The 12,185-nt window shown below is 34.5% G+C and overlaps 1 protein-coding gene across 3 annotated transcripts in view; it reads right to left on the bottom strand.

The window, feature by feature from the left end:
* tns2a (tensin 2a) overlaps positions 1-12,185 on the bottom strand; it is a 175,144-nt gene that overhangs the window by 32,453 nt on the left and 130,506 nt on the right. For all 3 annotated transcript variants that reach the window (XM_062054651.1, XM_062054650.1, XM_062054652.1), the window contains exons 11-13: positions 10,893-10,976; positions 3,235-3,347; positions 1,748-1,808 (exon numbers count right to left, since the gene is read on the bottom strand). In XM_062054651.1, the coding sequence (XP_061910635.1) occupies positions 1,748-1,808; positions 3,235-3,347; positions 10,893-10,976 (258 nt within the window). The remainder of the gene's footprint in view (positions 1-1,747; positions 1,809-3,234; positions 3,348-10,892; positions 10,977-12,185) is intronic.

Below are 12,185 nucleotides of genomic sequence, written 5' to 3' on the forward strand. Positions count from 1 at the left end.
AGAACATTCAGTTTGTCAAGACTTTCCAAAACAAGTCATATTAGCTAACCTCAATGAAGCCAAAAATAGCTTAAAATAAGTATATTCTCACTAATAACAAGTGCACTTTTCTTGGTAGGAAAAAAAGAGACCTTTTTGCTCAATATGTTGAAAAATATTCTTAAATGAAGTAAATGCTAGTGCCATTATCTTAACATAATGATATGCGCTCGGCATCATGATTTTTTTTTTCCTGCTTGAAGTAAGAAATGATGACTTTAAAAAAGTAGTTTTCTACTTGTGGGTGTTGATGACACAGCTTTGCAACACTTGATATTCTAGTTTCAAGCATGTTTTACTCAATATAGCTCATCAAATCTCAGCTGTAATATCTTACTGACATCATTTAGGACCAAAACACTTAAAACAAGTAAAACACTAACACAGGGGTCACCAACGTGGTGCCCCGGTAGGACCAGATGAGTAGCCCGCTGGCCTGTTCTAAAAAATAGCAGCACTTACCAGTGAGCTGCCTCTATTTTTTAAATTGTATTTATTTACTAGCAAGCTGGTCTCGCTTTGCCCGACATTTTTAATTCTAAGAGAGACAAAACTCAAATAGAATTTGAAAATCCAAGAAAATATTTGAAAGACTTGGTCTTCACTTGTTTAAATAAATTCATTAATTTTTTTACTTTGCTTCTTATAACTTTCAGAAAGACAATTTTAGAGAAAAAATACAACCTTAAAAGTGATTTTAGGATTTTTAAACACATATACCTTTTTACCTTTTAAATTCCTTCCTCTTCTTTCCTGACAATTTAAATCAATGTTCAAGTAAATTAATTTGTTTTATTGTAAAGAATAATAAATACATTTTAATTTAATTCTTCATTTTAGCTTCTGTTTTTTCGACGAAGAAGATTTGTGAAATATTTCTTCAAACTTATTATGATTAAAATTCAAAAAAATTTCTCTGGCAAATCTAGAAAATCTGTAGAATCAAATTTAAATCTTATTTCAAAGTCTTGAATTTCTTTTAAAATTTTTGTTCTGGAAAATCTAGAAGAAATAATGATTTGTCTTTGTTAGAAATATAGCTTGGTCCAATTTGTTATATATTCTAACAAAGTGCAGATTGGATTTTAACCTATTTAAAACATGTCATCAAAATTCTAAAATTAATCTTAATCAGGAAAAATTACTAATGATGTTCCATAAATTCTTTTTTTAATTTTTTCAAAAAGATTCGAATTAGCTAGTTTTTCTGTCCTTTTTTTCGGTTGAATTTTGAATTTTAAAGAGTCGAAATTGAAGATAAACTATGTTTCAAAATTTAATTGTCATTTTTTTCGTGTTTTCTCCTCTTTTAAACCGTTCAATTAAGTGTAAATATCATTCATTATTAATAATAACATAGAGTTAAAGGTAAATTGAGCAAATTGGCTATTTCTGGCAATTTATTGAAGTGTGTATCAAACTGGTAGCCCTTCGCATTAATCACTACCCAAGAAGTAGCTCTTGCTTTCAAAAAGGTTGGTGACTCCTGATCTAACATAAAATCTGCTTATTGAGAAGAATGATCTTATCAGACAGAAAATAAGCAAATATCACCCTTATTTGAGATATTTCATCTTACTTAGATTCCACTTTTTGCAGTGTGGGCACAAACACAATATTTCTACTCTGTAGTCGTAATAAAAGTAATACACAGTATTTATTGACACTACGCAGTACGTAAAGGGAAAAAGTCCCCCAAAAAACTCACTATATGCCGGACGTGTAGACCAACTGCATGGACTGGTAGATCTTCAGGAAGGGGTAATAACCTGCGGAGACACAAGGAGTATTCTTCATCATCATCAGCCTCGCATGGAGGAATGTGCTGACTGACATCCCTCCGTCCTGATGGACGACATCATCACATTAAAGATAAACACACTTAAGTGTGTGTGTGTGTGTGTGTGTGTGTGTGTGTGTGTGTGTGTGTGTGTGTGTGTGTGTGTGTGTGTGTGTGTGTGTGTGTGTGTGTGTGTGTGTGTGTGTGTGTGTGTGTGTGTGTGTGTGTGTGTGTGTGTGTGACATTCTACGTGGTTAACATTGCTGGGATTCAGCAGGGGTTAGTCCCTCCAGGTTCACTATGTGGACAAAAGTATTGGGACACATTTTCTACAATGGGTAAAAAGTAGACATTCAGAGACAATTCTCCCCAATTTCTCCCGATATCCAACATTGTTGGGGGCGTGTCTTAAAGGCACTGCCTGTAGCGTCCTCGACAACCTGTCCTCACGCCCGCTTGTCCTCCATACAAACAGCCCAGTCACATAATATATGCAGCTTATACACACACAAGTGAATGCAAGGCATACTTGATCAACAGCCATACAGGTCATAAATGTCCAGTCCATAGTGGATCTAACATAATAGTGAGAGTCCAGTCCATAGTGGATCTAACATAATAGTGAGAGTCCAGTCCATAGTGGATCTAACATAATAGTGAGAGTCCAGTCCATAGTGGATCTAACATAATAGTGTGAGAGTCCAGTCCATAGTGGATCTAACATAATAGTGAGAGAGTCCAGTCCATAGTGGATCTAACATAATAGTGAGAGAGTCCAGTCCATAGTGGATCTAACATAATAGTGAGAGAGTCCAGTCCATAGTGGATCTAACATAATAGTGTGAGAGTCCAGTCCATAGTGGATCTAACATAATAGTGAGAGTCCAGTCCATAGTGGATCTAACATAATAGTGAGAGTCCAGTCCATAGTGGATCTAACATAATAGTGAGAGTCCAGTCCATAGTGGATCTAACATAATAGTGAGAGTCCAGTCCATAGTGGATCTAACATAATAGTGAGAGTCCAGTCCATAGTGGATCTAACATAATAGTGAGAGTCCAGTCCATAGTGGATCTAACATAATAGTGAGAGTCCAGTCCATAGTGGATCTAACATAATAGTGTGAGAGTCCAGTCCATAGTGGATCTAACATAATAGTGAGAGTCCAGTCCATAGTGGATCTAACATAATAGTGAGAGTCCAGTCCATAGTGGATCTAACATAATAGTGAGAGTCCAGTCCATAGTGGATCTAACATAATAGTGAGAGTCCAGTCCATAGTGGATCTAACATAATAGTAATCATAATCTCTGGCACCAAACTCAGCTGAGTTCCACGAGTCCTCCTGAGATGAATAATGGACATGTGGAGGATCATCATGGAGTCTCTGGCTGATAAGAATGTAAACACACACCTCCTTCTCCTTGGAAGTTGGGGAGGGATGGAATGAGAACTTGGTGCAGGAAGAGCGGGCTGCTGTTCATCTTGATGGCTCCGGACAGAAGACCCCCGAAATAGTAGATATACCTGATGAATCCAGTACAGCACTTCTTAGTGTCGTTATCAAGTAATGAACTCAAATCCCTGCAAGACGAGACTAAACATGTTACACAGTGAGAGCGAGCCAGGAGCAGGCATGCTAATGGCTAAGCTAGCTTTAAACAACACCAAGAAATAATTGCTTAGTAAAGTTTGAGAAGTGTAGATGTTAGCATGTTACAGCGGGTGTTGACAGGAAGTTGACACGTATATTAATAAGACTCTTAGTGGCTCCCTGGAGCTTTTTCAAAAATATATGAATATGGAAAAAGGTGCGGGTAAAAATATATTTGTTGTTTTAATGTTGTTTTTGTAGGAGGACAAACATGACACAAACCTTCATTGTTGAACTCACCGTCGTTTGTTTACATGTACAACTTTCTTTGACGCTGCCACAGAAAGACGTGTTTTATGCCACTCCTTCTTTGTCTCATTTTGTCCACCAAATGTTTTATGCTGTGCGTGAATGCACAAAGGTGAACTTTAGTTGATGTTACTGACTTGTCGGAGTGCTAATCAGGCATATTTACTCACTGCAAGCTAATCGATGCTAACATGCTATTTAGGCTAGCTGTATGTACATATTGCATCATCGTGCCTTATTTGTAGCTATATTTGAGATCGTTTAATTTCCTTCACCTTTGTCCTCTGTGTATTTAATTTATAGTTGCATGTCTCATGACACATTATCTGTGTAGAATAGAATAGAAAGTACTTTATTGATCCCTGGGGGAAATTCAGCACCACAGTTCGCTCACAATAGACAATAAACATTTAGGTATTTTTTACATGTGAATAATATAAATACAGTCTATTATACAGCATTATTCACATGTGAATAACATAAATACAGTCTATTATACAGCATTATTCACATGTGAATAACATAAATACAGTCTATTATACAGCATTATTCACATGTGAATAATATAAATACAGTCTATTATACAGCATTATTCACATGTGAATAATATAAATACAGTCTATTATACAGCATTATTCACATGTGAATAATATAAATACAGTCTATTATACAGCATTATTCACATGTGAATAACATAAATACAGTCTATTATACAGCATTATTCACATGGGAGTAATATAAATACAGTCTATTATAAAGCATTATTCACATGTGAATAACATAAATACAGTCTATTATACATCATTATTCACATGTGAGTAATATAAATACAGTCTATTATACAGCATTATTCACATGTGAATAACATAAATACAGTCTATTATACAGCATTATTCACATGTGAATAATATAAATACAGTCTATTATACAGCATTATTCACATGTGAATAATATAAATGCAGTCTATTATACAGCATTATTCACATGAGAATAACATAAATACAGTCTATTATACAGCATTATTCACATGAGAATAACATAAATACAGTCTATTATATAGCATTATTCACATGAGAATAACAAATACAGTCTATTATACAGCATTATTCACATGTGAATAATATAAATACAGTCTATTATACAGCATTATTCACATGTGAATAATATAAATACAGTCTATTATACAGCATTATTCACATGTGAATAATATAAATACAGTCTATTATACAACATTATTCACATGTGAATAATATAAATGCAGTCTATTATACAGCATTATTCACATGAGAATAACATAAATACAGTCTATTATACAGCATTATTCACATGAGAATAACAAATACAGTCTATTATATAGCATTATTCACATGAGAATAACAAATACAGTCTATTATACAGCATTATTCACATGTGAATAATATAAATACAGTCTATTATACAGCATTATTCACATGTGAATAATATAAATACAGTCTATTATACAGCATTATTCACATGTGAATAATATAAATACAGTCTATTATACAGCATTATTCACATGAGAATAACATAAATACAGTCTATTATACAGCATTATTCACATGAGAATAACATAAATACAGTCTATTATACAGCATTATTCACATGTGAATAACATAAATACAGTCTATTATACAGCATTATTCACATGTGAATAATATAAATACAGTCTATTATACAGCATTATTCACATGTGAATAATATAAATAGTCTATTATACAGCATTATTCACATGTGGATAATATAAATACAGTATTATACAGCATTATTCACATGTGAGTAATATAAATGCAGTCTATTATACAGCATTATTCACATGTGAATAATATAAATACAGTCTATTATACAGCATTATTCACATGAGAATAACATAAATACAGTCTATTATACAGCATTATTCACATGAGAATAACATAAATACAGTCTATTATACAGCATTATTCACATGAGAATAACATAAATACAGTCTATTATACAGCATTATTCACATGTGAATAACATAAATACAGTCTATTATACAGCATTATTCACATGTGAATAATATAAATACAGTCTATTATACAGCATTATTCACATGTGAATAATATAAATAGTCTATTATACAGCATTATTCACATGTGGATAATATAAATACAGTATTATACAGCATTATTCACATGTGAGTAATATAAATGCAGTCTATTATACAGCATTATTCACATGTGAATAATATAAATACAGTCTATTATACAGCATTATTCACATGAGAATAACATAAATACAGTCTATTATACAGCATTATTCACATGTAAATTATATAAATACAGTCTATTATACAGCATTATTCACATGTGAATAACATAAATATAGTCTATTATACAGCATTATTCACATGTGAATAACATAAATATAGTCTATTATACAGCATTATTCACATGTGAATAACATAAATATAGTCTATTATACAGCATTATTCACATGTGAATAACATAAATACAGTCTATTATACAGCATTATTCACATGTGAATAATATAAATACAGTCTATTATACAGCATTATTCACATGTGAATAATATAAATACAGTCTATTATACAGCATTATTCACATGTGAGTAATATAAATGCAGTCTATTATACAGCATTATTCACATGTGAATAATATAAATGCAGTCTATTATACAGCATTATTCACATGTGAATAATATAAATACAGTCTATTATACAGCATTATTCACATGTGAATAATATAAATACAGTCTATTATACTGCATTATTCACATGTGAATAATATAAATACAGTCTATTATACAGCATTATTCACATGTGAATAACATAAATACAGTCTATTATGCAGCATTATTCACATGTGAATAATATAAATACAGTCTATTATACAACATTATTCACATGTGAATAATATAAATACAGTCTATTATACAGCATTATTCACATGTGTGAGTAATGATATACATGTGTGCCATGTTGTTCCAGACCACAGTAAATGTTAACAAACTTGCAAAGATTGTAATAAATCCATTAGAAGACAGCCTGTGGTTTCCTTTAACTTGGACACACACATCTATACCTTTGGCCATTAAAAGCCAGTCATTTCCAGGAGTTATCTCACCCTCTGAGAATAACTCCCTGGACACAGGAGGACTTTGAGGGCAAAAACCAAAGGATTTAAATGAGTACTAGATAGTTTTTGCATTTGTTTAGGTATTATGTACTATTGACTTTGTTTTGCTCAAACAATTGAATGTAATACAAGGGAATAAGGAAGTAGTTGAAATATTGTGTTGACATTGTTAAACTGTCAACAGCACTCATCAATAATACATTGAACAACTGATAGTTAATACATGTGCTGGTATCAGTCGATCTTGCGCATTCATGACCAGAATTGGCCGCATCAAATTGTGATGGAAGCATCCCTTGTAAATTGTGTACCAAACACCGCATGAGTCTTTAAAGTGTGCTACACTTTGCACCTGCAGAGGGAGCCACTGAGCAGTAAATAATCCACACTACTTACACAACAGGAAACAACACAAGTATGTCACTATTATATAGATGAGGGGTCGGCAACCCACAACGTTGAAAGAGCCAAATTGGACCAAAAATACAAAAACAAATCCGTCTGGAGCCACAAAAAATAAAAAGTCGTATATAAGTCTTATCATGAAGGCAGCACATGATGTAAGTGTCTATATTAGCTATATTAGCCTACTATCAAAATGACTATGTGTCGCAGGCTGAAGCAAATCTTCGTTGACAGAAATGTTGAAATGTAATATTTATTCTACACATTTTTACAACATTAGAAACTATTAATAAATCAGAGGCTACTCAGAAGGTGAGATAACTACTGGAAATGACTGGTTTTAATGGCCAAAGGTATAGATGTGTGTTTAAGTTAAAAGGAAACGGCAGGCTGTCTTCTTCTAATTGATTTATTACAACCTTTGGCAAGCTAGGTAATGTTTGCTGTGGTCTGGAACAACACGACACACAAACAACTATCAGAAAAGCAGCCAGTATTACATACAGATAATGTGTCTTGAGACATGCAAAACTAAATTGTATAAAAAGAGGATAAAAATAAAGGATATTAACTCTTGTTTGGCGTTCGGGTCTGTGGGACCCGTTTTCATTTTTTATAAAAAGAAAAATGTTACAATTAATTAATTTTTCAAACTGAGACTCACTGACTTTGGCTCATTTTCTGTGAAGAACATATATCAGAATACATATTTAATGACCACACACCATACACCCCCCCTACACATTTCTATTACATATAAGATGTCCGGGGTCCACTGGACCCGGGGCTAATAGAAGTGTGGAAATTGATGTTCTGTGTACCACACGCAACACACACCCACCCACACACACACACACACACACAGCAGACCTAAACAGGAGGAGGACAGAGTGCATCAGAGGGTCAAATGTGCGAGAAAATGAGAGCAGACAGTGTTGACAAATAATGTTGCAACCTTGTGTGGGAACCGCAGGTGCAGAAACACAAAAGAAGAATCCCTGTTGGATGCAGAAACCGGCAGATAAATTTTCTGTGCAACGTTCATATTGTTGTTACTCAGCCAGCGTTTGTGGGTCTGATGGACCCGTTGCATTTTGTGGCTTTTAATGCCTCACAATCAAACACTTTTATGTTAAAATACTGAACAGATGTTTACCTTATTCCAATAAACATATGTTCAGTATTTTAACATATGTAAAAGTGTTTGATTGTGAGGCATTAAAAGCCACAAAATGCAACGGGTCCATCAGACCCACAAACGCTGGCTGAGTAACAACAATATGAACATTACACAAGGGTTAAATGAACTCAAATATACCTACAAATGAGGCATAATGATGCAATATGTATGTACAGATAGCCTAAATAGCATGTTAGCATCGATTAGCTTGCAGTCATGCACTGACCAAATATGCCTGATTAGCACTCCAACAAGTCAATAATAATAATAATAATAATAATACCTGGTATTTATATAGCGCTTTTCTAAATACCCAAAGTCGCTTTACACGTGTGTAATATTTATTAGGATAATAAATTATAAATAAATAAATAAATAATATATATAAATATATATATAAATATAAATAAATAATATATGTAAATAATATAAATATATAATAATATATATAATAATAATATAATAATAATATATATAATAATATATATATAATATATAATAATATATATAATAATATAATAATAATATATATAATAATATAAAATAATATATATAAATAATATGTATAAATAATATATATAAATAAATAATAAATATAAATAAAAACAATAACACCAACAAAGCGCACCTTTGTGCATTTATGCACAGCATAAAACATTTGGTGGACAAAATGAGACAAAGGAGTGGAAGATTTGACATGTAAACAAACTGTTGCGTCACACAGTCCACACTATGGTGAGTTCAAGAACCGCCGAAATTAGTAGGACAAAACGATGTTCACCAAATAGTGTCATCAGTGAAGCGTACACACAAACATATTCAACAGTGGTAGTTCTCACAACAGGGAAGGTTTGTCCTCAAACAAAAAAACATACTAAAATAAAAACAATCTTTTTCCATTTCCAATCCTTTTATAAAAATGCTCCCACTAGGGCGGCAATAAAGAGCCGCGTGTTGCTGACCCCCGATGAAGATAAATATACAAGCATAGAAACACTGTATACGCGGCTAACTTCTGCGTACACTTCATGTTTGGCTTAAAGGTCTACTGAAAGCCACTACTAGCGACCACGCAGTCTGATAGTTTATATATCAATGATGAAATCTTAACATTGCAACACATGCCAATACGGCCGGGTTAACTTATAAAGTGACATTTTAAAATTCCCGGGAAATATCCGGCTGAAACATCGCGGTATGATGACGTATGCGCGTGACGAAGTCAGAGTAATGGAAGTTATGGTACCCCGTAGAATCCTATACAAAAAGCTCTGTTTTCATTTCATAATTCCACAGTATTCTGGACATCTTTTGCAATTTTTTTAATGAACAATGAAGGCTGCAAAGAAGACAGTTGTAGGTGGGATCGGTGTATTAGCAGCGGACTACAGCAACACAACCAGGAGGACTTTGTTGGAGCGCTAGCCGCGCAAGCCGCCGACTTCACCTTGACTTCCTACGTCTCCGGGCCGCCAAACGCATCGGGTGAAGTCCTTCGTCCTTCTGCCGATCGCTGGAACGCAGGTGAGCACGGGTGTTGATGAGTAGATGAGGGCTGGCTGGCGTAGGTGGAGAGCTAATGTTTTTAGCATAGCTCTGTGCAGTCTGGTTGCTAAGTTAGCTTCAATGGCGTCGTTAGCACAGCATTGTTAACCTTCGCCAGCCTGGAAAGCATTAACCGTGTATTTACATGTCCACGGTTTAATAGTATTGTTGATTTTCTATCTATCCTTCCAGTCAGGGGTTTATTTCTTTTGTTTCTATATGCAGTTAAAGCACGATGCTATCACGTTAGCTCGTAGCTAAAGCATTTCGCCGATGTATTGTCGTGGAGATAAAAGGCACTGAATGTCCATTTCGCGTTCTGGACTCTCATTTTCAAGAGGATATAGTATCCCAGGTGGTTTAAAATACAAATCCGTGATCCACAATAGAAAAAGGAGAGTGTGGAATCCAATGAGCCAGCTTGTACCTAAGTTACGGTCAGAGCGAATAAAGATACGTCCTGCACTGCACTCTAGTCCTTCACTGTAACGTTCCTCATCTACGAATCTTTCATCCTCGCTCAAATTAATGGGGTAATCATCACTTTCTCGGTCCGAATCTCTCTCGCTCCATTGTAAACAACGGGGAATTGTGAGGAATACTAGCTCCTGTGACGTCACGCTACTTCCGCTACAGGCAAGGCTTTTTTTTATCAGCGAGCAAAAGTTGCGAACTTTATCGTCGATTTTCTCTACTAAATCCTTTCAGCAAAAATATGGCAATATCGCGAAATGATCAAGTATGACACATAGAATGGATCTGCTATTCCCGTTTAAATAAAAAAAAATCATTTCAGTAGGCCTTTAAAGTAGCATGCAAAAAAAACAACAAAAAAGGCAAAGGATTCAACACTTCCTGTTCCCCCCTCAGACCCCCACTAGTAAGCACCCTGTGGCCTCTACCTGTTCTGTGATGGCTGGAGGGAGGAGGCCACCTTATCTTCACAGAACTTCCTCATGGCCAGAGTACTGAGAGCCTGGTCCGCCCTGCACACACACACACACACACACACACACACACACACACACACACACACACACACACACACACACACACACACACACACACACACACACACACACACACACACACACACACACACACACACACACACACATACTGGTTATCATTTGGAATGGCTTGTGAGGACCAGCCTTTCTACAGGTAGTGGAGGCATAAACAAAATGGTGTAAAATGTCCAGTGGCCAGTTAGCTCCTACACGTCTTTAAATCTCTGCATTGATGAAGTCATGTGCTGATCATTCTTACTGGGGACATCTGGGGAAAACAGTCCATATGGTTCATGGGGACCACATTGAAATAATTTTGCATAATTCACACAAATTTGTAAAAAAAAAAAAGTTGAAGTGAAATATGACATGATGGTCAGAATGCAGCACTACAGCTGTCCTCTATAGGAAGTTCCACCACTTCAATGTTCAAGCAAATCCTGCATATTCTGTTAACCACAATTAATAAATATATTTCAGTGAATAACTTATTGTTCAAATCTGTATATAAATATGTACATAAAGTGTTGTAATTATATTGTAAAATGGATGGATGGACGTTTAAAACAAAACTGTTATTATTAATTAGTAAGTATACATTTTTTGAGCCTTTTTAGAGAAAATCATATCATTGTAGTAAATTATGCAAATTAATCGATGATGTCATGGTGACCACGCCCATAGCCACGCCCCCACCGCCACAGGTACCTTGGCAGTTTATGGGAAACACACACAATCATGTGTGCTTACGGACTGTATCCCTTGCAGACTGTATTGATATATATTGATATATAATGTAGGAAGCAGAATATTAATAACAGAAAGAAACAACACTTTTGTGTGAATGAGTTTAGGGTGGTTTTTGGGGTTGGTGCACTAATTGTAAGTGTAGCTTGTGTTTTTTTATGTTGATTTAATTTAAAAAATACAAATTAAAAAAAATTTCAAAAAACGATACCGATAATAAAAAAAACGATATTGATCATTTCCGATATTACATTTTAAAGCATTTATCGGACATCTCTACTCTGGAGCCACTTATACTCCGAAAAATACGGTAACCCAAATTTCCCTGTAAACATGTTTTATGGGCCGAAGCTTAAAAATGACTTAGACATCTTCAGAATGGATCTGACTATCATTTAAAAAGGTTTCCCTTTCAGGGGATGTGTTTTTTTTGTTGTC

This window comes from Entelurus aequoreus, linkage group LG07 (genome assembly GCF_033978785.1).
Source record: "Entelurus aequoreus isolate RoL-2023_Sb linkage group LG07, RoL_Eaeq_v1.1, whole genome shotgun sequence".
In the NCBI taxonomy this organism is placed as follows: domain Eukaryota; kingdom Metazoa; phylum Chordata; class Actinopteri; order Syngnathiformes; family Syngnathidae; genus Entelurus; species Entelurus aequoreus.